We start from the raw sequence: 25791 nt of genomic DNA, 5'->3' as shown, positions 1-25791 counted from the left end.
AAGTTAAATTCTAGAAAATAGTTGTTTTAGGCCCATTTTTTTTTTATCCTAATTCTAAAAAGGTTGGGACCATAACCCCCAAAATCAATACCAACCTTCCTTTTGTGGTTTGGAACCTTGTTATAAAATTTCAATAAAGATCAACCAATACACAAATTATCGCAAGGAAACCAAGTGTCTACATTACACAGTACAATAAAAATAAGTGATTACAATTTTTTAGCAGTCATATAAAAAGATGGAATTCAATATTTTTGGCAACTCGCACACAACATACAAGTATATTAGATCACATTTATTTATAATAAATAAATCAATTTGCCATAAAGATAAAACATTTCACCTTTTTAAATACATTTATATAGCACTTTATTATAACCTTTACAGGAAACATTAATGTCAGGTAAAAGAAAAGTCTTGTGGATTATCTTTTATATCTAGTTAACAAGCTTGTTTCAGAGAATCGAGTTAAGTCTTCACTCATAGGTATCTAAATCTTAGTTTGATTCACTTTAACTGAAAACTATAGTTACGCAAATTTAAATTACTAAAAAAACACTGTTGTATATATCTCTATATACTACAAGCAAAAACAAAGTACTCTTAGCAGTTATTACCGATGAAAGTTATAGATGTACATTCTTAACCAATTGATCAATGAAGAGGATAACAGATGACATAAGTTCATGTATAACATGTGATTACATTGTGGATCACAGTTATAAAAATGTTATAGGACACATCACCTTACGAACCTGAATTTATGAGGTCAACGAAGCGGAAATTAGCAATTGAAGAAGTGAATATATAGTAAAACAAAATTGACAGTGAAACTTTAAAAAAGAGGATGAAATCCATTTCTGAGATAACATTTATACAAAATGGAGCAAAAATTGCACATTTGTGGAAGTACATATTTACAAAGTTACCCTATCCAATCATTGTCCACGGTGAAGGTTTAAGCAACACATCTAGTTGTACAATACTCTAATTCTGCAAAATACACGGTCTTTAATCATTTAAGCAAACTAAATTCAGTGTTTTAATGGTGCGGAAATAGCTTGTGGAGACGTTTTTAAAATCATTAAGTAGGTTAGGATATATCCAATGTTTGCAAGGCTTTCATAATTGTCTACAGATTTATCCTGGTCATTGCATTCTCCCAAGCGTCTCTATTGCTTTTATCAGTTTCTCTATCTCTATTTCTGTTTCACTCATCTGAAGAAAATTAATAACATAATGTTAAACACAAACATATATGTTTAAAAAAGAACTTTTTTTATTTGATCTTTGTAGGATTTCTTATGGTATTGACTGAACATTTTTTTTCAAATTCCAATGAATTTTGTTGAAATATTTTATTTAGTTTTATGGCAATGAACACTCTTCTGTAAAAACACCAACCTATGTAAGACTTTCCAATTCACATGCACAATGTCTAAAGTAATTTGGCCCTTAAATTGCATAATATGATTTGGTAGTGGCAAAATTTGGCGGATCTGAGGCAAAAAGGTATATCAAAATATTTGCGTTCCTAATTTTGGTGGATGCTTAGTAGTGTAGTTTGTTCTTAAGCCATCAGTAACTATTTTTGCAGAATCAATTTTGGTGTTTAAAGACAGATCACTTAAATACGCCAAAAGTAGCACCCCACTAATTATATCCCGCTATACAGAAATAGCAGGTTAAGTCCAGACAGAAAGTATAAATCGGTAGCACAGCAGGTCAAGATGGGAAACTGAATACTATCTTTTTACAAGATTATAAGACATTATTCTTTTAATCCACAAAATCAGTGAACAAAAACAATGAAAAATGTTTAATTTTCCAATAATTAAGGTTCTATCAATATTTATAATATTGACTTTACAATACCCTCTACAAAAACCACCTGACCTGAGATTGTAAAGGTTATATCGTATAACTGTAACTATTATCAACAATTTGGTATAGATATTCATAACTTAAATAGGATAAACAAAGATAAACAAATTAAGTTTAATAAATTTCAGCTAGCATACATTTACATACACTCCATGTAACGCATTGTGCTTTCCATCTTTATTTACGAGAAAATATCTCTCAATACTAGTTACCTTTTGAGAATTCTGTTGTCTAACATCTTCTGGTACTTTTGTTGTATAATCCTCCTTAGCAGCAGCATCTTGAAGTTTCTGTAACTGACCAGACAGCCTGTCCTTCTTGCCATTCAACTTTCCAATTTCTTTTGGCACATCAATTATACCCTGCAATGTGTTTTCCATATTACAATTGATGTTTTACACACTTTTAAAAATCCAATTGTGATGTTTATACTTTACTACAATAAGCATCCATGTTATCAGACAAATTTCAAACATGATAATAAAAAGCTGGCAAAAAAATCTGAAAATTTGCGAAATTGGAAGTTAACATAGGATAATAGTAACATTGGAACAGTTAAATCCAGAAATAAAATAGTTCAATTCTGTTTTAACGCAGAAGAAAATCATGTGTGAAATATTTACTTTTATTATCTCTGTTCAATATTTCTCGATCACTTCTAAAAAGTACACTAACCTTGAGCATGATGTGTGATTCACATTTAGCGGAGACAGTCTGTACGGCACAGCCCTCGGGTGGAGTCTCCCCAACCAGGATATTAAGACTGGAGAACGTCAGGGTCTGAATGAGGCCAGTATACCTCTTCAGGATAGAGGAAGTTTCTTCAGTATCACACTTCAAGTACACTGAAAAAAATTATAGTTTATGTCTAGTTACGAAATTATTACTGATCTGTATTTTCATTTGTTTTTAAATGTATACATGTAGTATCTTAAAACTACTCTCATTTATCCATTGAATAATACATACTGTATCTGTGCAGAAGCAGGCAACATGCCCACCCAACCATTCTGTGAGCCAACTTACTGGGGAACTTGCTATTGCTTGAGTTCAAATAATATGACATAAATGGCCAGCATATGGTAAAACAATAATAAAAAGGAGGTTCTGTGATTTATTTTTCCTATGTAGTCGGTATAGTTTCGCTTTTTACCCTTTGCCCTTAAGGACACTCTTCTATGGAAAAGCAAATCACCTGATCACAATTCTGTTTCCCGATTGGTCAAATACTGATAACTAAGTGGCATTCTAAAAACTATATTGAAAATTTAAAATGCATGCCATGTGTTACTTTCTTGAATGAAAAGTAAAAAGAACAACACTTTACTGCGCTGGCTATCTATTTTTGAAGATAGCACTTGTTTTAAATATCTGTCAAGTAGTTCTTGATTCATAGTACACCAGAGTAAACATCAAAAGAAAGGTATACGAAAAATCTTCCCTTTATTCAGAAGGATTTTGTATTGGATACAGTTAACAACTGAACCTGAAATTGATAAATTACAGTATATTTGCCCACTGCAATAATTTTAAATGAAACTACACATTATCTCTGATGTTTACAAGGCTTTCCTAAATCATAGATAAATTTTAAAATAGTATTACATTTATTTTGAATTAGTTTATTACATGTAATTGTTATTTCAACCATCTCATTATTTAAAATATTACACATATTTACAGAAAAAGACCATTAAACTTCTAAGCTTACCATCAGTTTTATTTTTATTGACTAAGTTATAATCTGCTCGTATAGATCTTATACTCTTCACAACGGCTTGGACCATCTCAACCTCTCCATCTAACCGAGTGTTTCTGTGCTGATACTGAAATAACATGTAAATGTGACACATATACACACATACAATACCGGTACATAAATTGTTAAATATACATGTAAATATACATTAAGATATTGCAAAAATCTTGTTTCCTAATACCAGCAAGAAAAAATAGGGTTGGGGGATTATTTTATTTTTCAAAATCATTTTACATTGAGTAATGGGAAAAAAAAATAACAGTAAAAACAACCTGATCTTTCAAGACTTTAACATGTTTAATGGTGCATGAGCCAAACTGGTCATAAAATTATAAGGGTAGGCATAATAAATCTTGGGTAGGTAGGGTAGCAGGAAACAGACATATTACTTATTTAGCCTAAGATATTACTACATAATAAGTTTCACTTATGGACCACAAGCTGTATTCATTGTTATGTGTAGCTTTTTCATTGAACTTGGAGAGAATGAAAACATTTACATGTACTTAAGTATTAAAATTTCGTGAACTTTGCTCTACACCATTCATAAAGATCTAAAAAAATCAAATATCTAAGGATTAATATAAAGAATGTGGCATTTTAACTTTGGGTTGTTTTCCTACATATCTACACTACTGATATGCAATTTTAATGACAGGAGAGAATTTTATAAATAAAACTTACAGTTTCAACATGTGGATATGGAGCTACGCATATACTGGGTGCATGTTTATCTGATCTCCTTGGTAACCGCTGATAGAGCTCCTCAGTGACAAATGGCATGAAAGGATGTAACAGCCTAAGACCAACATCCAAACATGTATACAACACATTTCTTGACACAGCCTTCTCTTCTTCATTGGTACCATAAATTAAGGGTTTGATGTGTTCCTGTTGATATAAATTAAAGACTTGTATAAAAAGGTATAATCAAATCTGTTTCAAACAGAGCCCAAAATAAGCAAGCGTCATGCTTCATTCTATTACTCAATATAGGTTCCAATGTCCTACCAGTTTTCATGAGTCTTACTAAACATGTATATGTGAACCTAACTATAACAGTCTTAAAATCTTTGTTTTGTGAGTAAATTTGACTTGAGACAACAATTTTTACCTAAAATTCTTTTCATAAAAAGAAAAAAAATAGAAAAATAGTGAAAGTTTAAGACTTTGAGTTCTTGTCTACTTAAGCAGAACACAATGAACCTCAACCTTCAGGTTTTGTTTTTAGTTATTTTGGGCAAGGACAAATATACCCTTCTCTAAATCAACTTTTATTCTGCAAATATGGTACATTTCTTAAGACTCCTAAAGGATGTAAATTGCATAAACAATCTTTCTTGCGCTATAAGTGCAGACTCATCATTAGACTGAAATAAAACATGAAGAAACATACTAACTAAAATACTTCAATTCCAACGTCACAAGACATGCTACCAAAATAGGTTTCCAGAAAACCCTCATTTCAACACAATAAATACAGATTGATTCTAAGATATTAATCAGAACCTTCCCTTGAAATATACAGAATAACATCAGTTTTGAAGAGAAGACAGAAAATATCACCTATGACCAGACAGGACGAGATGTTTTGTTGAGAACTTTAAAACTGATGTTATTCTGTTTATCGGCAATGTCACAGTCAATGCTATGTAACTTGTCACTGGAAATTGGCAATACTTTTTCGTATCTTTGAGTAGCCTGAGATAAGAAATTATCAAGCAGTATGTACAATGAACAATTGATCCAGTTGCCAATAAACAACTACATGACATCAAATAGAAAGAAGAAACTCACCAAATACCAATCACAGAGTTCGTACAACCAGAAATTATAGCAGGCAGTTGTTGCTGTCTGGAAATCATAGTTTTTAAATCCTATATCAGCCTGTTCTATGGCATATGTCATCCTACTCAAAATCCACAAGTCCATTTCCTTCTCCTTCCCACTTACCTGTGAATTACCAAATCAAAGAATATTGAACAGATTGATAATTATGATATAATATCACAGTATAAAGACACTTGGTAGGTAGTCATTGTCATTTCTTCTTTAAGGTAGTGAGTATAAACATGTAGGAACTTTAAATAAATAGAAATATTCCATTCAAATGAGAATGTGAGGTTTAAAAGGACTTTAGAAGCACACAAATATGTTTCCTTTTTTATAATATTTTATTACCATCTTACCATTTTACATGAGTACACATAAAAATATACCCTGAACCAACTTAAGTTCAAAATAAACATTGCTTTAAAAATCACAAGGAAATGTTTTTTACCATCTATTCAGTCTTAAGCCATCTAAATATAAGACAGAGGAACTGAACATTTCAGTAACCCATCATCATTATTTGTAGAAACTTTTCATTTGGTTTGGAAATCATATGAACATACACTACCTTGTGGTCAGCTTCTGGCTTAAAGTTATCACCGAGAGCAATCATGGCAAACTTTGTGGCATTCCATAACTTATTGCAGAAAAATCGGTATCCTTGAACTCTTAAAACATCTAAGTTTATATCCCTACCTAAAATAAGACCAATAAATGTCTTAGCTATCATCACAGTAAGGAGAAAAAATGTTTTATCACATAAGATTTATTATTCAGAGACAGCATAAGCAAAATACTGGTACACATTTTAAAACATGCCTTCAACACTCACAATGCAGACTTTAACAGAAACAGAAACAGAAAGTTTTAACTGATTAAATTGGAAATTCAGTCCACGGTAGACAGTACAACACAATATTTCTGTCAAAAACATCAATGACTTGTACATACCCTGTGATGTGTAGGCAACAAGGGCAAATCTCAGGGCATCTGTACCACACTCTGGTATTCCATTGGGATAATCAGCTTTCTGTTAACAAAAATGAAAAAGAACATTTAAAGACACAGAACAAGCTTTACTTATATACATGTTACAACTTATACTCAATGTATATAAAGCCAAATACCACATTTATGATCAATCCGTCTAGTGGCAGTCAAGATTTTCGTGATGAGAATTTTCTTGATCATAAATGGCAATGTCCCATGAAACACTAAGTTGATGTTAAACGGCAGTCAAAATGACTTACAATATATACCCATCACCCCAAATTTGAAATCAATACATCCATTGGGAGCCAAGATAATTGTGGCAAAATTCGGATGGATGGACAGAGATCTATTGGAAAGATAAAATGGCAAAATTCGGACAGATGGACAGAATGACTGATAGATAAACAGATGGACAAGATGGTTCTAATATACCTACAACCTGAACAGTTGGGTATAAAAAAGTAAGTCACAATAAATATATTTCTTTGAAAGTAATACAAACATTTAAGGGTTTTAAAAATCATCAACTGTCAATATTGTAGATGGTATGCATACTGTTAAGTTACATGTACATGTATACTTACCTGTCCAGCTCTGGCTTTGGCAACTTCTTTCTCCTCCAAATTTCCATCATTTAACCTTTCATGTAAATTCTAGGAAAAATATTGTAAACAAAATTGACATAGTTATGGGATGATCATTTTGATAATATAAAGTTATGGTAACATTTGCTCAAAATTGCAGTTAACCTTTGATTTAAGAGCTGAGCTCAAGGTAAATAATCAAATATTAAAAGGTCAGGTCAGTCTCCATGTTTTCTAGCATGTTATGTCAAGTTACCTTAATTACTTACGAAAAAAATGGCAAAAACTTATCTGAAAGTCACCTTAATAAATGTGAGATGTAGAACATATACATGTACAATTCTTAATCTGGCATACATGCATTACTAACTTACCTCTAATGTGATACCAAATATGACATCTAATGGATCTATGACATTTCCTAATGATTTACTCATTTTCCTTCCATGGGCATCTCTAACCATAGCATGTAAATACACCTTAAAAAAATAATAATAGTAGTTAGTGCAGTATAAAACTACTGAGATTTAATATTAGTCAAATAATAAGCTGTTTCAAATTAAGTTAAGTACAAAACTTGACGAACTGTCTATATAGTAATTCCTTCACAGTATTTGAATGAAGTTGTCTGTTTTATAATTGTTCCATTTATAAATGATACAGGATACAAACAACAATTATCCCTTGTTGAGTTTGTTTGCAAAAGTAATGATTACATCAATTGCAGTTCCAGTTATGGAAGCATATTAAAATCATAATGACAGAGAAAGAGTAATCAATGATGTCATTTTGAAAATTGTTCATAGTGAAAATAAAAGAAATTGATTCTTACACATTTGCAAGGTAGTCAAAGTGTGTATTACGTTCTATATCTTTCCTTCAATTTGCAATGCTTCACTTGGGAAAAGACACAATTTTCTGTTGAGATTATAAGTTCTGTTAAATGCATAATTTTCTCTGACAAATAGACTATACAAGTAATATTAATTGACTGATTGATTGATTGATTGATTGATTGATTGATAATGGTTTTAACGTCCTTTGACAGATATTTTATGCATTTAAGGCCAAAAACAAATACAAATGGAACAAACCCTGCTTTGTAATAGTCTGACATGTTGAGCCAGATCTTTAGTTTTCTAGCTCACAGAAGCAACAGCCAGCAGGAAGACATGCCACTCATATGGACACCTTATTCCGACTCATAGCCAACCATTGTTACTCTATCCCCTTTAAATACTGTGAGCTTGGTGGAGAAGCAGTTACTACAAATTTTGAAGTCAAATATGTGACTTGGTCTGGGAACTGAACCCACAACTCGCCCCACTTGAGGTGAGACCACTAAAGCAGTTTATAATTAACACAAACCCACTGCACTCTGTAGAGCATCTACACGTATACTGATTCTGTAACTTCACATTTTCAATTCTTACCTCTTTGAATGGAAGTTTTCCCATTAGCTGTTTTCCCATCATGACCATTCTAGCAACCCAGAAGAAAAGAATATCATGTCCAGTTTCTAACAATGTACCAGGGTAAAATGCTTCCAACTCAGGAGTCTGAAGAACAAATCAATTTTCTATTTGGCAAGTTTAATGTGTATATCAACTTTTGATAGACAACTGGAATTCTTAAGTTTCGAATTCAGAACTTTGAATCATAATGAATTTATTTGAAATGATTTGAACCAAGGAAAGGTTTAGAAGCAAACTACATTTATACTTTAATCATTAGACTATTTATCTGCAAAAATATCAAAATTAAAGTAGATGAAGTTAAGATTCTTGAAAAGGAATAATAAAACCAGTATTTGAAATGAAGTTATTGCTGTAATTACTATGTGAATATTCTAACCTGGTCTGGCCAACCAAAAATAGAGAAAGGGAAAATTCCAGATGAAAACCATGTGTCAAGTACATCCTCATCTGAAATCAGAATACATAGAATAAATTGTTATGTTAACATGAAAATCACAATGAAAACACATCTTAACATTTTTGTCATTATTGATGGAAAAAAAAAATTACTAATTTAATAAAAATGTTTACCTATGTCAATACATAATACAGCTGATCAGAATTTGATTAAGTAGCAATCCACCTAAGAATCATGCAAAAGGAGTGGGCAGTTATCCAAAGATATATAAAGGTATATTTCATCATTAATGTAATAAGAATGATTCAGGTAATTGAAATTCACAAAAGCTTTCTTGTAATCTTTTTTTCTATTAGTAGGAAAAAAATTCACAGGTTATATCACAGGGAGATAACCCTGAACCTAATCCTTTTTTTCATTGAATTACTTAATTTTAATTAAAATTGAATCACTTTTAGCCAGACAGCTACTTAGTTTTATTTTAAAGCATATGAAGCAAATTTCTTTAACCTCCTTAAAAAATATTCTATTATGACGAATTGATCTTGTATAGTGACGCAAAATGTGTCAATTTATAGCTAGTTATAAGAATAACTAATGATCTAATACACAATACAAACCTTGTGTTAATGAGATTTTATCAACTGGGACTTGAAACTTTTCAGCAGCTTTCTGCTTAGCTTTCTCCTCTGTCCTTCCAACCACCCAGTAGTTCTCATCTGTGTCCTATAACAAATGACAAAACTATCTTCACAAAAGTTGTGAATGAAACCATCCAAAGGAAGTTTACATGGACATTATTTCATTCATGGATTTTTGCACTGTCTCAGACTTTGTCAATTTATTTTGCATAGTAAAAATGATGTTGTGTTAATAACATAATTGTATTGTTTATAACATGCATAATTAGATGTAAATTGTAACATTCATGAAATAGTTGTTTTCAACATTATAGTACACATGTACAAACACCGCAAAAAGCAAATACAAGTAACATTTCCAAGTCCTCTCCAGATTTTAAAATTTCATCTATTTTTTCATTTGAAACAAAATGTTGGGAAAAAAAACCAAATTTGTGCATTACGAGATGTAAAGTAGGTATATAATCACTGTGCAAATCTCCATTACGAGATGTAAAGTAGGTATATAATCACTGTGCAAATCTCCATTACGAGATGTAAAGTAGGTATATAATCACTGTGCAAATCTCCATTACGAGATGTAAAGTAGGTATATAATCACTGTGCAAATCTCCATTACGAGATGTAAAGTAGGTATATAATCACTGTGCAAATCTCCATTACGAGATGTAAAGTAGGTATATAATCACTGTGCAAATCTCCATTACGAGATGTAAAGTAGGTAAATAATCACTGTGCAAATCTCCATTACGAGATGTAAAGTAGGTATATAATCACTGTGCAAATCTCCATTACGAGATGTAAAGTAGGTATATAATCACTGTGCAAATCTCCATTACGAGATGTAAAGTAGGTATATAATCACTGTGCAAATCTCCATTACGAGATGTAAAGTAGGTATATAATCACTGTGCAAATCTCCATTACGAGATGTAAAGTAGGTATATAATCACTGTGCAAATCTCCATTACGAGATGTAAAGTAGGTATATAATCACTGTGCAAATCTCCATTACGAGATGTAAAGTAGGTATATAATCACTGTGCAAATCTCCATTACGAGATGTAAAGTAGGTAAATAATCACTGTGCAAATCTCCATTACGAGATGTAAAGTAGGTATATAATCACTGTGCAAATCTCCATTACGAGATGTAAAGTAGGTATATAATCACTGTGCAAATCTCCATTACGAGATGTAAAGTAGGTATATAATCACTGTGCAAATCTCCATTACGAGATGTAAAGTAGGTATATAATCACTGTGCAAATCTCCATTACGAGATGTAAAGTAGGTATATAATCACTGTGCAAATCTCCATTACGAGATGTAAAGTAGGTATATAATCACTGTGCAAATCTCCATTACGAGATGTAAAGTAGGTAAATAATCACTGTGCAAATCTCCATTACGAGATGTAAAGTAGGTATATAATCACTGTGCAAATCTCCATTACGAGATGTAAAGTAGGTATATAATCACTGTTCAAATCTCCATTACAAGATGTAAAGTAGGTATATAATCACTGTGTAAATTTTGAATGACATTGGTCTAATAGATTTTGTTATGTCACTAATATTGTACAGTTAACACAACTTACAGTGCCTGCTTGAACACTTGGATCATTTACTGTAACAAAGTAAGCTGGAATACGATGACCCCACCACAACTGTCGAGATATACACCAATCTCTGTAAATACACATTAAAAGAAAATAGAAGAAAGCTTCCTCTTCAATGAAGAGCTAAATCAAACCAGAAAAGTATCCTTAAATTAGTGTTTATCAAGAAAAAAAATACAGGAAGTGGTGAAAATCTGAACTTTTTAGTACTGGACCCATTTGTTTCAAGAAGTAAGGTTCTATATATCCAATGGTTGGCATCTAAATAGAAAACTGTCTATACTTTTTTCCTAGTGCGCTAATTATCACAGTATTCATGACTAGGTTTAAACTTAAAAAAGCATCAGTCTGCTCTTTTTACACCACTAGCAATTAAAAGTCAAATCAAATCCAAAATATCAATGGACAAATAACATTGTGATTAAGCACACTAATTAAAGCAAATAAGTACTTCGCTAGTAAGTATCACATATTATTTTTGTTTTCAATAAGCTACAATTTTTTATCTCACCTAGAATTCTCCAGCCATTTGTTCCATGTCTGTACATGCATGTCGGGTATAATTTTAAGATCTCCATCTCGCACAGCCTGCAAGAAAAAATCGTTTATCACAAATTTAGTCTATGTCATGTCTCAGTTTGAGATTCCATACTGGCTGAAAATTGACTGTTTTCCTCATGGTAATAAAACAATTTTCTTTAGTGTCATTATTCCTATTCAATGATTCAGATTAACTTTGAAAAACTAGTAGCACAGCTATTTGACTTCAAGTCTTGCGAATATTTAACATTGGATGAATGAGCTTTAAATGTAAAACAAATTTAAATTTAATAGTTCTAACCTCAGTAATATAGTGCTCACTAGATGTTACAATAAAACTTGAACAAATAACAAAGCTCAAAAAAAATATTTTACTGCCTGGGGGCAGCCATGACACTGGTGTAGCATGAATTTGTCACGCCAAACAAACAGCATTAAAAAGCACATGTGTAGTTTGTGAATTAAAGTATAACAAAATGGTTTTGGCAAGGTATGGTTGGAATGCTATTTAAACATGGTCACTCTTGCACTTGACATGGATAAACAAAAATCATGGCCAACTCAGCAAATCAGTTGCAAGCCTGGCCACCATCTTATAAATATCACTGGCCCAGGCTGATTTTTAGTGACAGAGTGACTGGGCAACCCCTATATAATCACTGCTATTACTCTTAAGACAATACCCAGTACATATACAAAAAAAAAAAACGGGGAATCAAACATATATTGTAAGAAGAAAAAGTATAACCAAAGATACATCCAATGGGAAAACCCTGGACAAAAAACAAAACAAAAAACAAAGAAAACATAGGGAACACCCATAGCACAACATTTAATAGTCATAAAAGTGATGACTACATTCACAACATAGTATAATCCTTCTACAAAAGTGTAAAAAAAATGTAAGAAACAGTTGTAATTGTACTCATAGTAATGTTTTCTTTTATTTAAGATTTGTACCAAATTTGTTGACTGACCTTGACAGCTTCTGCTGACATAGTCTCCATACTGACATACCACTGGGGCTTCAGTAGAGGTTCTATCACATCTTTTGATCGACTGAAATAAATCATCAACTATATATGGCTCTTTTCTAAAGTTATATTTTTAATTCATTGCTTTTAGCATTTGTAGCTAACATACATCATGTAGAATCCTCCAGTATTGCCTGGAATTCTCATTTGCCATGGATTTACTGAATGAGAACTTAGTTAAATTCTATTTTATCCCATATTTTTTATATCACATTTCCATGTACAATTGTATTACACCTCAAAATAATATTTTCTTAAATTTTCCAGGATATTTTTATTTGCAATAAAATATATTTGTTTAATTTTACATACTCTAAATTGTTATGATAAGAAGATACTTGTACAAAAACATGTAAGTACTGATTGCAGTAAAAAGTACTTTATTTAAAAAAAAAACAAACAGAGAACCAACAACTTTCTCATTACATCTGCATTAATACTTATACCATGTTTAATAAGCATTTAATTGAGGGTTGCATATTTTGTTTCAGCAAAAACTAAAGAAAGTTAAGAGGGATTTAGTAACAAACCTGCATATAGGGACCACCATAGGATTATCTTTAGTTTCCTTGTACAGTCCAAGGTCCTGTAAGGCTTTTAGAACTGCCTTCCTGGCTTCAAATCTCTTCATACCCTATTAAAGAGGAAAAATAATTCATTAATGCTTATTCAAATATTTAAGAGATAAAAAACCTAAAACATAGAAATTTAACTAGAAAAAAGGAAAACAAAACTAGAAAGCTGTGAGCAATGTTGATACTCCCACTCCCCCATTTGATAACATGCACCTTTTAACCCCCATTTTGATTTGGATCAAAAACTAAAACAGGAGGTGCACAATGGGAACATGAAATAACGATTCTGTGAAAATTTCATTCAATTCCATTCAGAGTGGTATATTGTTTGTTTGTTGGGGTTTAACGTCTGAGCAGCAATATCAGAGTGGTATGGGAGGAGTAACAGATAAGAGATGTGTCCCCTGTATAACAGAAGGACAGACAACAGGTGGCACTAAAAATTTGGTTAGCTATCACAAGTAATAAAGTACCATAACTCAGTCGAGAATTTTGGCACGAAGCGAGAAGCTAGGAAAAAAGTAATGGCAAAAATTTCAACCAGCAAAACTATAATTTTAGAATTGGATTGGTCAAAATTCCAGACAGATTCTTACGCATAGTGCCTCTCAGGTTTTTCTTTGGTGTAACTAGAAAGGCTGAGGAGTTCAAATTGATTTTGGATGTTGCTGCAAAATTAAACTTTACCTGTACTTTACGGTACTAAACAACTGTGCAAAGTTTAAAATTGACCTGTTCTGAATTTATCATTAGAAGCGGCTCACAACTTTTCGGAGGGTAATGAAAACATATTATTTTTCAAGGTTGCTGATTTTCAAGGATTCTGTCAAATGAACACATTCACCAGTATCAATTTTCATGGTCTGAAAAAAACATTAGTGTTTTATGGTGTTAAAATCAATTTCATGGGTTCAATTTTTTCGCGGCTTTCTGTCCATTGCAAAAATTAATAGGTTTACAGTATCACATAATCACTCACCACTTCCTGTGGGGTACTAACACTGAATCACCTGTACTTAAATTTCTTTTTTACAGTCAAAGAGTGTAAAAGAAAACAGACTTTTCTACTACTACATGTAGCAATGTACATACACTAAACTGTCCACAATCATTGGTAATATTTCCTTCATCGTCTATCATGGTGATAAAGGGAAGATCATGTCTCTTGCCACAGTCATAATCATTCTGGTCATGAGCTGGAGTTATCTTGACCGCCCCTAAATTACAGTGCAACATAAATAATATATGTCATTGGAAGACAACTGATACATGTAAAACATTAAAACAATTCCCTTATAAAGCATGCAAGTTTTAAGTGATTTTTTTTCTTTATCATACAACAGTACCTTGCAATACTGTGTAAGTATTATTGTCAATAGGGTATTTATTTTCATGGTTTTCGTGGGTTTGGTAACAATGAAAATTGGTTTCCAACAAAAAAGAAATTTCTCATTCATTTGTATGGTAGAGTTGGAAAATCCATGAATTCAAGAACCTACGAACCCACTAGTTTTTTCCTAACCATGACAATTGGTACACACAAATAAAAGTACTTCCACAGTACTACAAAACACCCAAGTAAATTAATAATTTTGCTTTATTAACCCCTATTCAGCAGCACAGTAAATTAATAAATTGCTTCATTAACCCCTATTCAGCAGCACAGCAAGTGAACATCACAGCACTTCAGCTTTATGCTTCTTTTATATAGTATGAGATCTGCCTATATGCAAATTACATAAGATTTGTTTTTTGGTTTGTAATATTTTTTTTGTTAATACAGAATCAATAGCAATTAATATGCAGAACTCACAAGGTCCATGATCTACCCCATGCAATGTATATTAACCTTTATATATTATACTTTACATACCTGTACCAAATTCCATGTCAACAAAGTCATCACAGACAATAGGCATCCTTCTGTCAATGAAAGGATGTTTAACAAACTTCCCATGTAAATGTTTGTATCTAGGATCATTGGGGTGGACAGCCACTGCTGTATCACCTAACATGGTCTCAATACGGGTTGTGGCAACAACCAACTCATCATCTGGAATAGAAAAATATCACATAGGGTAAAAATTCCCCAAAATTTGAGTTTGTCCAAACAAAAACAAAAAAATGCACAAAAAACACAAAAACCCAATTATGTAATTGTGGATCAGGACATACAATTGCAAGCTAAACAAAATGTTGTAAGGAGAGTTGTTTATAACAGGAGACAACCTTAGAATTATATTCCTGAACTACATGTACACTTACACAGTAAAAGAATTATTCCAGTTGAAGTTTAGTTGAGATATATTTCAACTGTACAACATATAGATGAAACAGACATTCTTAACTAGGTATGCCTCCCATTTCATTTTACAAGTAAATACCTGAACCTTCCACTTTATATGCAAATGAGACAAGAACACCAAACTCCACTTTGTCTTTGTATCCTGGAACGGGTAACAATGTCCTTCCAGGCAATTCTTTCTTGTCTACCTTTTAAATTCAAGGCAATAATCAAGTGGTAATAATTTGCGAGACAGAATTTGTTTATCAAAATAATACCCCTTAATATGACAGTTTACCATATGAAGCTTAAAATGTAGAGTCAAACCTTGGTAGCTCGAACTCCATGGGACCATTGAAATGTGTTTGAGTTATTGGGAGTTCAAGAAATTGAAGCTCATATTTTTCTGTATTTCTTTCTTTGTCGGCCTGAGTTCGACATTATTGTCAGAAATTGCTTACTTCCTATGAAATTTTTATTATTTTCGTGCAAGGATTTTTATATTTAACTCCTTGGTTCTCGGATATTTTTAATTCTTTTTCGGAAGGTTATGCTAATTTATGGACATTAAAAATGCTTTGTTTGCTTTTTCAGTTCAAGTTCCTTGGACCATAATTTGTTTTCATCTAATTTTCATTGATGCATTCATTATGCTGACTTTGGAATATTCTCGAACTTCAATCAGAACTATGTTTGATTAAAACTATGTATATACCTAATTAGTAATGACTAAAATATTACCTGTAATTAACTAAAATGACCCTTGATTAGTGATAGGGTTTCAGTTTTCCACACTTTTTATTACCCAAGCTGATAAAATGGCTGACGAGTTTGTGAGGGTTATTCTCTAAGGTTTATTACCGAATGAACCCACAAGTCAGTTCAAGTGTTGGAGAAATCCAAGTTAGAGAATCAAAGATTATTTCTATTGATTCTATAGGAGTAAATTTGGTACTTTGGATTATGTTCGAGAAATCACGAGTGTTCAAACTATCCAAAGTCAAGTGAGTGACGTTTGCCTATAATTTTTTTTTTACATTTAATTATTTCCCTTTACCCTGTCAAATTACAGATGCTTTCAGATAAATATTGTACTTCATTTCATTTTATTAATTACAATGTACTTCCAGACTCAATTAAAAGTCAAATTGTAAAGTGCTGAAGCACATCCATAAAATCAGCAATACACATGTACTGATAATTAAGTTAAAGGTAAAATGAGCTACTACTCTGCCAATGGCAAACACAGAGAATACAAAGATACATTTTAACATGTATACTATACCTCAATATCAGATATGGCAGACTTCAAAGTACAGGACCAGTTAACAAGTCTGACAGATCTGTAAATCAACTTCTGCTCATGTAGTCTCACAAATGCTTCCTGCACAGCTTTGCATAATTTCTGTTAAATAACCAAATTACACTAAAAGTAAGTATTCAACAGGTAAATCAGGTTTTTTTATTACACCTGAGGTTGTTTTCTAATTAGCAAAATAGGTCAAGTCAGGGATACATCAACAGTTTTCAGTTTCTTGTAGCATAGACAGACTATTTATTGAGGTCATCCCAATTTAATAGTGTTTCCATCAATTTTAATTTTTTTATACCAGATACTTGCTGTGGAACAATTATATAAAATGATTTATTTTTATATATTTCCATGAAAATACTTTAAAAAATGGATGTTTTCTTGAACTTTGGGATGTCAACCTAGACCAGGTATAGGTAAACAATGCTGACCAGATGTTCTTTGAATACTAGATCTCATTTGGATCTAAAATTGTAGAATAAATTCAGTTCTAATAAAGTTAAAGTCTATCAAATGTAAATGGAAGACAAATTGTCACTTTTTTTAAATAATTATCTCAAAATCGATTTAGAGCAGTATTTGTTCAGCAATTAATTTACAAGAATTTACTTAACCTACAAATCTATTACAATCTATTAGCCCTTAAAATATCAAAATATAAGATTTATAATAGAACTTGTATCTAATATATTGTTTCCTACTGAGGCAAAAATATGAACATGTGTTTAGAAAATGAAATTCTTCCCCAAGATCTCCTCTACCACACAGATGATGTGGAGTTTCCTTGTCTAATTATGGTCCATAATGACATCACAACATTTTGTCATCTATAACTTTAAATTTAATTTTTGAATCTTGGTAATCGTTTGTATTATATATACTTTTAAAAGTGCTTTGGGAAAATTTGGTATCAGATTATGCCACCTTCCTTAAAATGATCTACTTAAGCCTGTTTCACAATATTGCTGTTTAAAATTTCATTTATAGGTACTTAAATGTATGACAAGAAGACAAAAAAAATAAATCATTTAAAATAGTTTTCATCCCTAATACTTACAGGGTCCATAGTAAAGCAGGCTCTATCCCAATCATATGATCCTCCAAGACTCTTCAGCTGATGGTAAATTCTGTCACCTTTCCTAAAAAAAAATGAAGTTTTAGGGTTATTTAACTCTAAATTCTCAGTTATTAAAAGGAATATGGATACTGTAGATCTGATTTTATTGAACCAAACAAAAAAGCAGAAAGCATCAAAATTGGAAGTAAACACAGGGCAAAAAAAGGTCTGATATTGATGCATGCACTCATTGAAAGCAGTGTTATTCAACTAACTGCAGGTAGGTTTCTCATATGGCAATTTCTTTTGTTCCACAAAGAAAAGTTTTTAATATAACTGTCACAAATTTTCATGCCTTGAAAGTAAAATGTATGCTCTTGTGTAGTGTAATATAAGTGAGCTGTTATGATCACCTCATGAAAGAAACAAGAACCAGCTGGGTGATATATTGTATTTTTCTTGCCTGTTGTGAGTTAATCATGATTGTATTGAATTTCTCCTCTTTTCCTAACTATAAACATTGCAGCAACAGCCCACAAAATATTTATACATTAAGTGTAAGTTTAAAGAATAGCTAAATGGGAAAATCCGAAACATGCATGTCAAATACCAAGGATCTGACAATATAATTTCACTCAAGGATGTGTTCTTTATTTGAAAAGACCATCATCTGATCTCTGCATGACTGGATTTGCTCAGGAATTTTTCAATAGAATGTTAGAAAAATAAGTTTTTTGACAGTTATCTGCCCTTGAAATGTTCATTTTCATATTGTAACTCAGTTTACCAAAATGATATGGAAAATTTTCAAACTTTCAAACAGGTGTTTTTTTTTTCATACCATGTTTCATCTACTGTCTGATTCTTACATACTGACACTTAATAGAAGAGATAAAAGTATTTTTTTAACAAAAACACACAGAAAAATTTCATTTCAAATTGAACTTATCATGAGTTTAGTAAACTTAGTAGCAGAGGCCACTGAAATAAATTGCATACAATACAAAATCTGGAAAAGTAATAGAGTAAGCTGTCAGAACAGTTTCAAATAGATAAAGGATAAAAAGACATGTAAGCAATAAAGAGTAATTCATTTAATAAACCCTTACTCATTTTTCCATTTCCAAACTTCTTCAACAAACTTTTCTCTACCCAAATCATGGCGTGTTATTTTCTTCTCTCTCATCAATTTCTTTTCCACAACAACCTGTGTAGCAATACCAGCATGATCACAGCCAGGGTTCCATAACACTACTTTACCATGCATTCTGTGCCTAAATAATAAATTGTATTAAAAACTCAGAATTATGCATTTATCCTGCAATCATCGTCTCCATATACAGATACAAGGTGTCAAATACATATGTTCTGTATTTTTCCCCACATATGTTTTTAAGCCACAACCACAATTATCTAAAAATAAGATAACTATGAAGCCAGGGATTCTCTATACATTTGGCGTAACAAGATTAAAGGACTTTGGTGGGACACCATTGGGATTCATCATAATTGAACAAATTGTACCTACATTTAAGTAGCATTCCAGCTAAAGATCATGCAAAATGTGATTCATGGGTGAAAAGCCTACATATTTTGATTTTTGATATTTTGTTTGAAATGTCATACTAAACAGAAATAAACGTGTGGTTTTTCATATAACCCGTGCTCTCAGGAGATAAAAAATAAATAGAATGCACTGTAGATTTCAAAATTAAGGGAGATAACTCTGTAAACGGTGCTCAAATACAATAGAATCTACTGTATTTCCAATGTTGATCATCTCCTAAGAGCAGGCAGATTTGAATGAATAATTAAACATTTCATAGTATAGAGCCATAAAACAACTTAATAACAAAAATAAAATATGTAGCCTTTTTTGGGGTGTAGCACATTTTTCAGATTTTGCATGATTCTTACAAAGACAGGTACTTAAAAACAATTCTATTGCTTATATTGTAAGATAAAAACAATATCAAGGTATTGTTGAATAATACTTCTAACCAACAAACTTTAAAATAGCATTCAATAATTGGTGTCTAATTCCATATGACTTTAACTGAGGTATAGCGTAGGAGGAGTTGCATTGGTATTTTGAAGTTGACTATTAGATGACTTATACATGTAAAACCACTTAAAATCATTTTAATAAGACATTCAGGACCCTACAAAGATACACACTGTATTACAAATCTTAGGAAAATTAAAGAACTTTAGTGAGCATTCAGTTTGCATACATATCTCACATGCCCTTATACTGTACACTAAGTCCTAGAAAGATGTTCCCCATTAATGAATTTCTGTATAAATCAACCCCATACACACTTTAATGGTCACTGTTGTATTCACTTAATCCAAGTTAAAGGGCAACTTGACAACAATTGCAGGCCCTGCCAAGGCAAAAAACAGAAAAAATGACTTTTTTCCCAAGCCTTGCAGAATGATCTCCCTAAAAAGATTTCAGTAAAAATCAATCCCATCAAACTTTTTATTGGTATTAACACTTATCCCAAGTTTAAAGGAACCCCAACAAAAAATCATAATAAAGTGATAAAAAATGACAATTTAAAACATTTAATTATAAACATTTCCTTAAGTAGGTTTAGCATTAGTATGCGATGTTACTATTATCTATGTTGATGTTGAGCCCCTTCTAAACCTGCTTTCACCATTGGTTGTAACACATTCACATGTGGTGTAAATTATAATAAATTAAAGTCCTATCTTATTGGCTAATTGCAACCAGATTTAAAGATAGCAATTTTTTATTGTAATTTATAATACCAGAATATATTGTTTATTAATTACCTGTCTTCATTATGACCAGTTATCCAGGCTTATTTTACACCTGGGTTACCATGGGTTTGACATGTTTACGATCTTTGGGTTTCAATATCAGAGCAATTGACACAGAATTAAATGTAATTAATTAAACTCACTTACAAAATACGCTTTATTAAAAATATCAACAAACTTAACGATATCATTTATAGTTACATTGCTTGAGTAATATGATTTGGAAAACTTCCACTGACACCTTAGAGTTTACATTGATGACCTACCTAAGATACATGTCTGACCCTCAACTTATCTGGCAAATTCCACTTATCTGAATTTTTATTTGTCGATTTTAGTCAAAATTTGCTGATTTGACTTAAACTCAACATCAACTTATAGGTTGAAAAATATGGTAAGTTTTAGTTTTTCAAGTATGACATATTTAATTCACTGTTTTTAAAAAATCCAATACACATGTATATAAGACTGTATTTTCAGAGTGTTACAAGTGAAGTTTTTACTTAATTTGGTTAGAGTGCCTCATTGACACAGTGTGCTATTTTGGGGGTGGGTGGATATGTTAGTAAGTATTGATTTATTCCAAATTTTCTAAGATATATAATTACCTGAATATAGCTGAAATATTGCTGCTCGGGTGTTAAACCCCAAAAATTAATCAATCAATCAATCTAAGATATATACTCATTCTTACCATCTGGTTATGGCATCTTCCACAGCATTTGTCAAGGCATGCCCTAGATGTAATGATCCTGTGACATTGGGTGGGGGTATCACCATCATGAATTTATCATCATAAGATGCAGCTTTCATATCTCTACCCTGAAGAAAAAAATATGTCAGTCATTGGGAGAATCAAGCAATTAGATTCAACATGGTCAAAAAGAAATTTGTCAGAATATTTATTTCATCAAATCTAAGGACTGCAGTTCAGTTTTCGATATTTATAACTTGTTGTAATATCAATCAAACTCTTTTTGAAATAAAAATAAATTGACAAATTGTTTTAAGGAAACGTAAACATGATAAACATAAGGTTATAATTAAGAACCAGTCTTTCTAAAAATCAGAGTGGGGTGATTCATGCATGTCAAAAACCCACCTTATTTAGTTTTATTTCTTGTTCAGAATCAGTTACTGATCACATGAATCACTTTACCATTGACAGTGCCTGAATTTTATGTGGACTGATTCTTAAATTAACTTACACCATATTCTGGTTTAAAGTATCCCTGTTCCACCCACCAGTCATACCATGCTGATTCAACATACACTGGGCTATAAGCATCAGGCATAACACCAGAAATATCTACAAATAGTCCAGTCATCAATTTTCAAGCTGATATTCAAAAATGTTTACAACAAATACTGAAACTATAGATTCAAACTTACAATTACAGGCTTTTCATTAACATAACATAAATTAACACATACCATACATTTGTTGTACTTACTGTTGTATGAGGCCCAATAATCAAAGAACACAAGAATAAACTATTAATCTAAAATTGTACAATAGTAACACATCTTTTTTCACTACACATTCAAAATTAAATGTAACTACAATGCAGCACATGAATAATGTGGCTTAAAATACTTTTTCCTACCTTTCTTTTCTCCAGGCTTTGTGTTTCCTTCATATTTCACAATAGTTTTTTCTTTCTTTTCCTTTTTCTTCTGCATTAAAATAAATCACAATAAATCATTAACAAGACAAGATTTTCAAACAGCTCTTAAAATTTTCAAGGGACTATAAATCTGAATAATGATTCCACACTTAAATTTTATGATCCTGGAATAAAAAAGGAAACACATGTATGTATTTCTTCCCAGGAGACTGACTAAGTTCAAAATAATACTTTCTATATACATTTTGTACATGTCATAGACCATTACCACTTGAAATAAAATCATTGTTTATGACACAAAACCTGTGTACATCACTTGATGAGTGGAAATATCATTAAAGTAAGGTTCTCAAGGACAAATAATAGGAATTTTAATTGAAATGACATCAGAGTATTAAAATCAATATTTACAAGCAGAAAAAAAGAACTGGAACTGAACTAAATGTACATTTTTAGAAGTTAAGCTGATTTTGGATGTACTTAATAGAAAAATTGTTAGCAGTATTAGCTACTCTGCTAGGATTCCATCTCTGTCATCAAGGGAAAGTGGAATTTTGGTTTTAATAACAAGTATCAAGTTCCACTTTTCCTTCGGGAAGTAGAAAAGAAAACTTAAAATTTCTGAAAAGATTTGTTCCCTCAGACTCTAAGGAAAGCTAATGGAATTCAACATTCCATCAACCATTGTCAGCTTTCTATCAGGGGCATTTCTTAATCCATTAACATAAGACCAGTCATTTGATATTCATGTTGCACATTTTAACATCCAAATACTAAACGTTAAGCTGCTATAAAGTCTTATGTTGTAAGACTGACTTTCCTGTAGAAGCTTAAGATTTATACTAGAGCACTTGTTACACTCCTTGAGATGTTTACGTTTCCCATTTTAGCATTCATGCATCGTTTATCGTGCGTTTATACATAGTTTTGCATTCCTTTTAACCCACAATAAATGCACGATAGAAGCGTTCGTTTAAATGCATGATAGAAGCGTTCGTTTAAATGCATGATATGAGTGTTCGTTTATTTTTGTACTTTGATTATTTCCTTGATTTAACTGTTACAGTGAAACTTCTTCAAACCGGCCATCACTGGGACAAGAAAAAATGGCCGGTTTATAGGGATGGCCCATTTTGTGAAAAACAGCAATGCATTCTAAGAGCAGTTTCCATTAATGTGTTCTATAACCCTACATCTTGTCAGTTTGTTGGTCGAGACATGTATAATGCCAATTCAAAACTTTTGGACTTTTATTACACTTCAAAGCTTCCATCATTTGTAAATGATTTGATTTTACGAATGGTACTGCCGACAAAATAATGTTCACGGTTTTGAAAGAATGTGTATTAAAGATCAGAGGGCTATTGATGGTAATTAATTATTTGTACTGTTTCTGTAAATTACCTATCAACAAAGTCTAACAATTTCACCCCTATGTTGTTTTAGCTTGGGTACAGGTCACATTAATTGACAGTTAAAATATCATAAAGATCAAACTACTAAATGACCCGTTGCTTGAGGCAGCCTGGCAAGTACTCACCAATTAACAGCCAACCAGTGACAAAATATAATGTCCGGATTAAATTTGTTGTTAAAACTACTGTCCCCTTCAATCATCATCTGTCCACTGATGAAATGCAAACCAGTCAGTGAATGAATTATTAATTACATAATATTACGTAATTATTTACAGTTTTGCTGACACATTTATTACATGTAAACAATAACTGGAATTGAGAGATTGTCTTTATTTGAAATATGTAACTAAAACTGTGAAAAACTGGCCGATGTACAGTTTTAGGGGGTGGCCGGTCAATAGATGACAAAACAAACAGGTTTTCTGAGGGTCTGGTTTGGAGAAGTTTCACTGTATTTATATATTTTTTGCTATTATCAATTTATATAATTTCATTAATTTTATTTTGTATTTTTTTCTGTCTGCACTATATGTCAATATTATTATTTTTCTTCGTTCTTTTATCTTGCGTTTAAATGCTCGATATGAGCATTCGTCTATCATGCGTTTATACACATGCTAGGAGCATCCATTTCAACGCACGATAGAAGCATTCATTAATCGTGCGTTTGGTGATCGTTTAGCGTGCATTTGGGTATCGTGTGTGTGGAAAACCTAAACATCTCAAGGAGTGTACAAGTGATTAAAGTGTGGTTCCACAGAAGATTGTACATTACAGCTGAGCACATCATATACGTGATTATTGGTTAGTCCTATTACACAAGACTTAGTAGTTGAACAACATTTATTTGAATGTTTATATGCACAACATGAATATGAACATCCAAATAAAAAATTAGCAACTACAAAGTCTTACATGTACATGTATGTAATAGGGCTAGATCATTGATGTCTGATGAAATGTTGTTTTCAAACCTGATTATCTCCTTCCTTCTTGCTTTGCTGTTCCTGCTTCTGTTTTAACTTTTCCTGTTTAGCTTTGAACTTTTCCAACTTCTCCTGTTTTTGCTTTTCTTTGAGAAGTTCTTTTTCAGATTTGACTTTCGGTATCGTCCCGTCACCGGCAGCTGTTTGTGTGTCACCGTTCTCCATTGTTACTTTGAACAATGATACCTATTTAGGATTTTAAATGAAAAATGTGTATAACTTTATCATAAAGAGTGATGACATATAATGCAAATTGACTATTAACAGCGAGTTTCCCTTAAAAGTCCCCTTTTTGTGATTGCAGCATACACATGGACAAACCGGAAGTGTTGTTACTGTAAATAAAATGTACATGGGTTCGGAGCTTATAAAAGGAAATCCGGAAATTTATTAGGTGTATGTGGTTATATTTTTTTCGTTTTTTGATGCATGCACTTTTGAATATTTCTTTATCCATACAAAATTATCAACTATCTTATGTGTATTTTCCGTGGCATGTCTGGATTAAATAGATTATTTATTTACTTAAGTTCGGCTGCTCAAAAATCCCTGATCGTACCAAAGAAAATGTTGTTTTTTTTTTACAAATTAGGGACCGGTAAAAATTTATCGCCACATAGGACCAGTGCAAATAGCAGTAGGACAGACACTTTTTTGGTGTAACGCTTTTGATGGGACACCCTTTTTTTACTGATAATATCCACAGGACACCTGTTTTTTTACGAACAAATACTTTGAACTAACTTTTTGATAAACTTAAAAAAAAAAAAAACTGTCATAACAAAAATAGTCTACAACATATAAATACAGTAGAAAAAACTATTTAACATAATTCATTGTAATTGGAATAACTATATCAGTGGCGGATCCAGAGTTTTAGGTAAAAGGGGGGGGCAAAACAATTTTTTGATAGGATAACCGGTGAGGATCACGAAGTATTCCAAATCTGCTAGGGGGTTTTGAAATATTAAATTT

The 25791-nt window shown here is 31.8% G+C and overlaps 1 protein-coding gene across 1 annotated transcript; it reads right to left on the bottom strand.

Annotated features, from left to right (window-relative positions):
• Window positions 1-280: 280 nt before the first annotated feature.
• LOC148611746 (valine--tRNA ligase-like) lies at window positions 281-25153 on the bottom strand. The gene is made up of 27 exons (XM_088592593.1): window positions 24805-25153; window positions 22392-22461; window positions 21993-22093; window positions 21479-21606; window positions 19101-19265; window positions 17992-18073; window positions 16908-17027; window positions 15723-15831; window positions 15212-15391; window positions 14431-14555; window positions 13294-13397; window positions 12707-12788; window positions 11701-11777; window positions 11169-11259; window positions 9549-9654; window positions 8908-8978; window positions 8487-8612; window positions 7428-7532; window positions 7054-7122; window positions 6428-6506; window positions 6045-6172; window positions 5441-5596; window positions 4328-4534; window positions 3596-3710; window positions 2560-2729; window positions 2097-2246; window positions 281-1218 (listed from the first exon to the last, which is right to left on the bottom strand). The coding sequence occupies exons 1-27, from the start codon at window positions 24979-24981 to the stop codon at window positions 1150-1152; spliced, it is 3162 nt and encodes a 1053-aa protein (XP_088448719.1). The 5' UTR covers window positions 24982-25153; the 3' UTR covers window positions 281-1149.
• Between the last annotated feature and the right edge of the window lie 638 nt (window positions 25154-25791).

The sequence above is a fragment of the Perna viridis genome, chromosome 7 (assembly GCF_037379345.1).
Source record: "Perna viridis isolate PV_CMFRI_1.1 ecotype Kerala chromosome 7, ASM3737934v1, whole genome shotgun sequence".
Lineage (NCBI taxonomy): Eukaryota > Metazoa > Mollusca > Bivalvia > Mytilida > Mytilidae > Perna > Perna viridis.
This window is presented reverse-complemented; position numbering and strand designations above follow the sequence as displayed.

What these genes read in the sequence shown, in the direction of transcription:
- LOC148611746 (XM_088592593.1), bottom strand. Translation starts at nt 24,981, where the DNA reads ATGGAGAACGGTGACACACAAACAGCTGCCGGTGACGGGACGATACCG. An exon ending in TAAAATCTCATTAACACAAG is followed by an intron (nt 8,979 to 9,548) that starts GTTTGTATTGTG and finishes TTCTGATTTCAG; the next exon opens with ATGAGGATGTACTTGACACA. An exon ending in AATCACACATCATGCTCAAG is followed by an intron (nt 2,247 to 2,559) that starts GTTAGTGTACTT and finishes AACACATTGCAG; the next exon opens with GGTATAATTGATGTGCCAAA.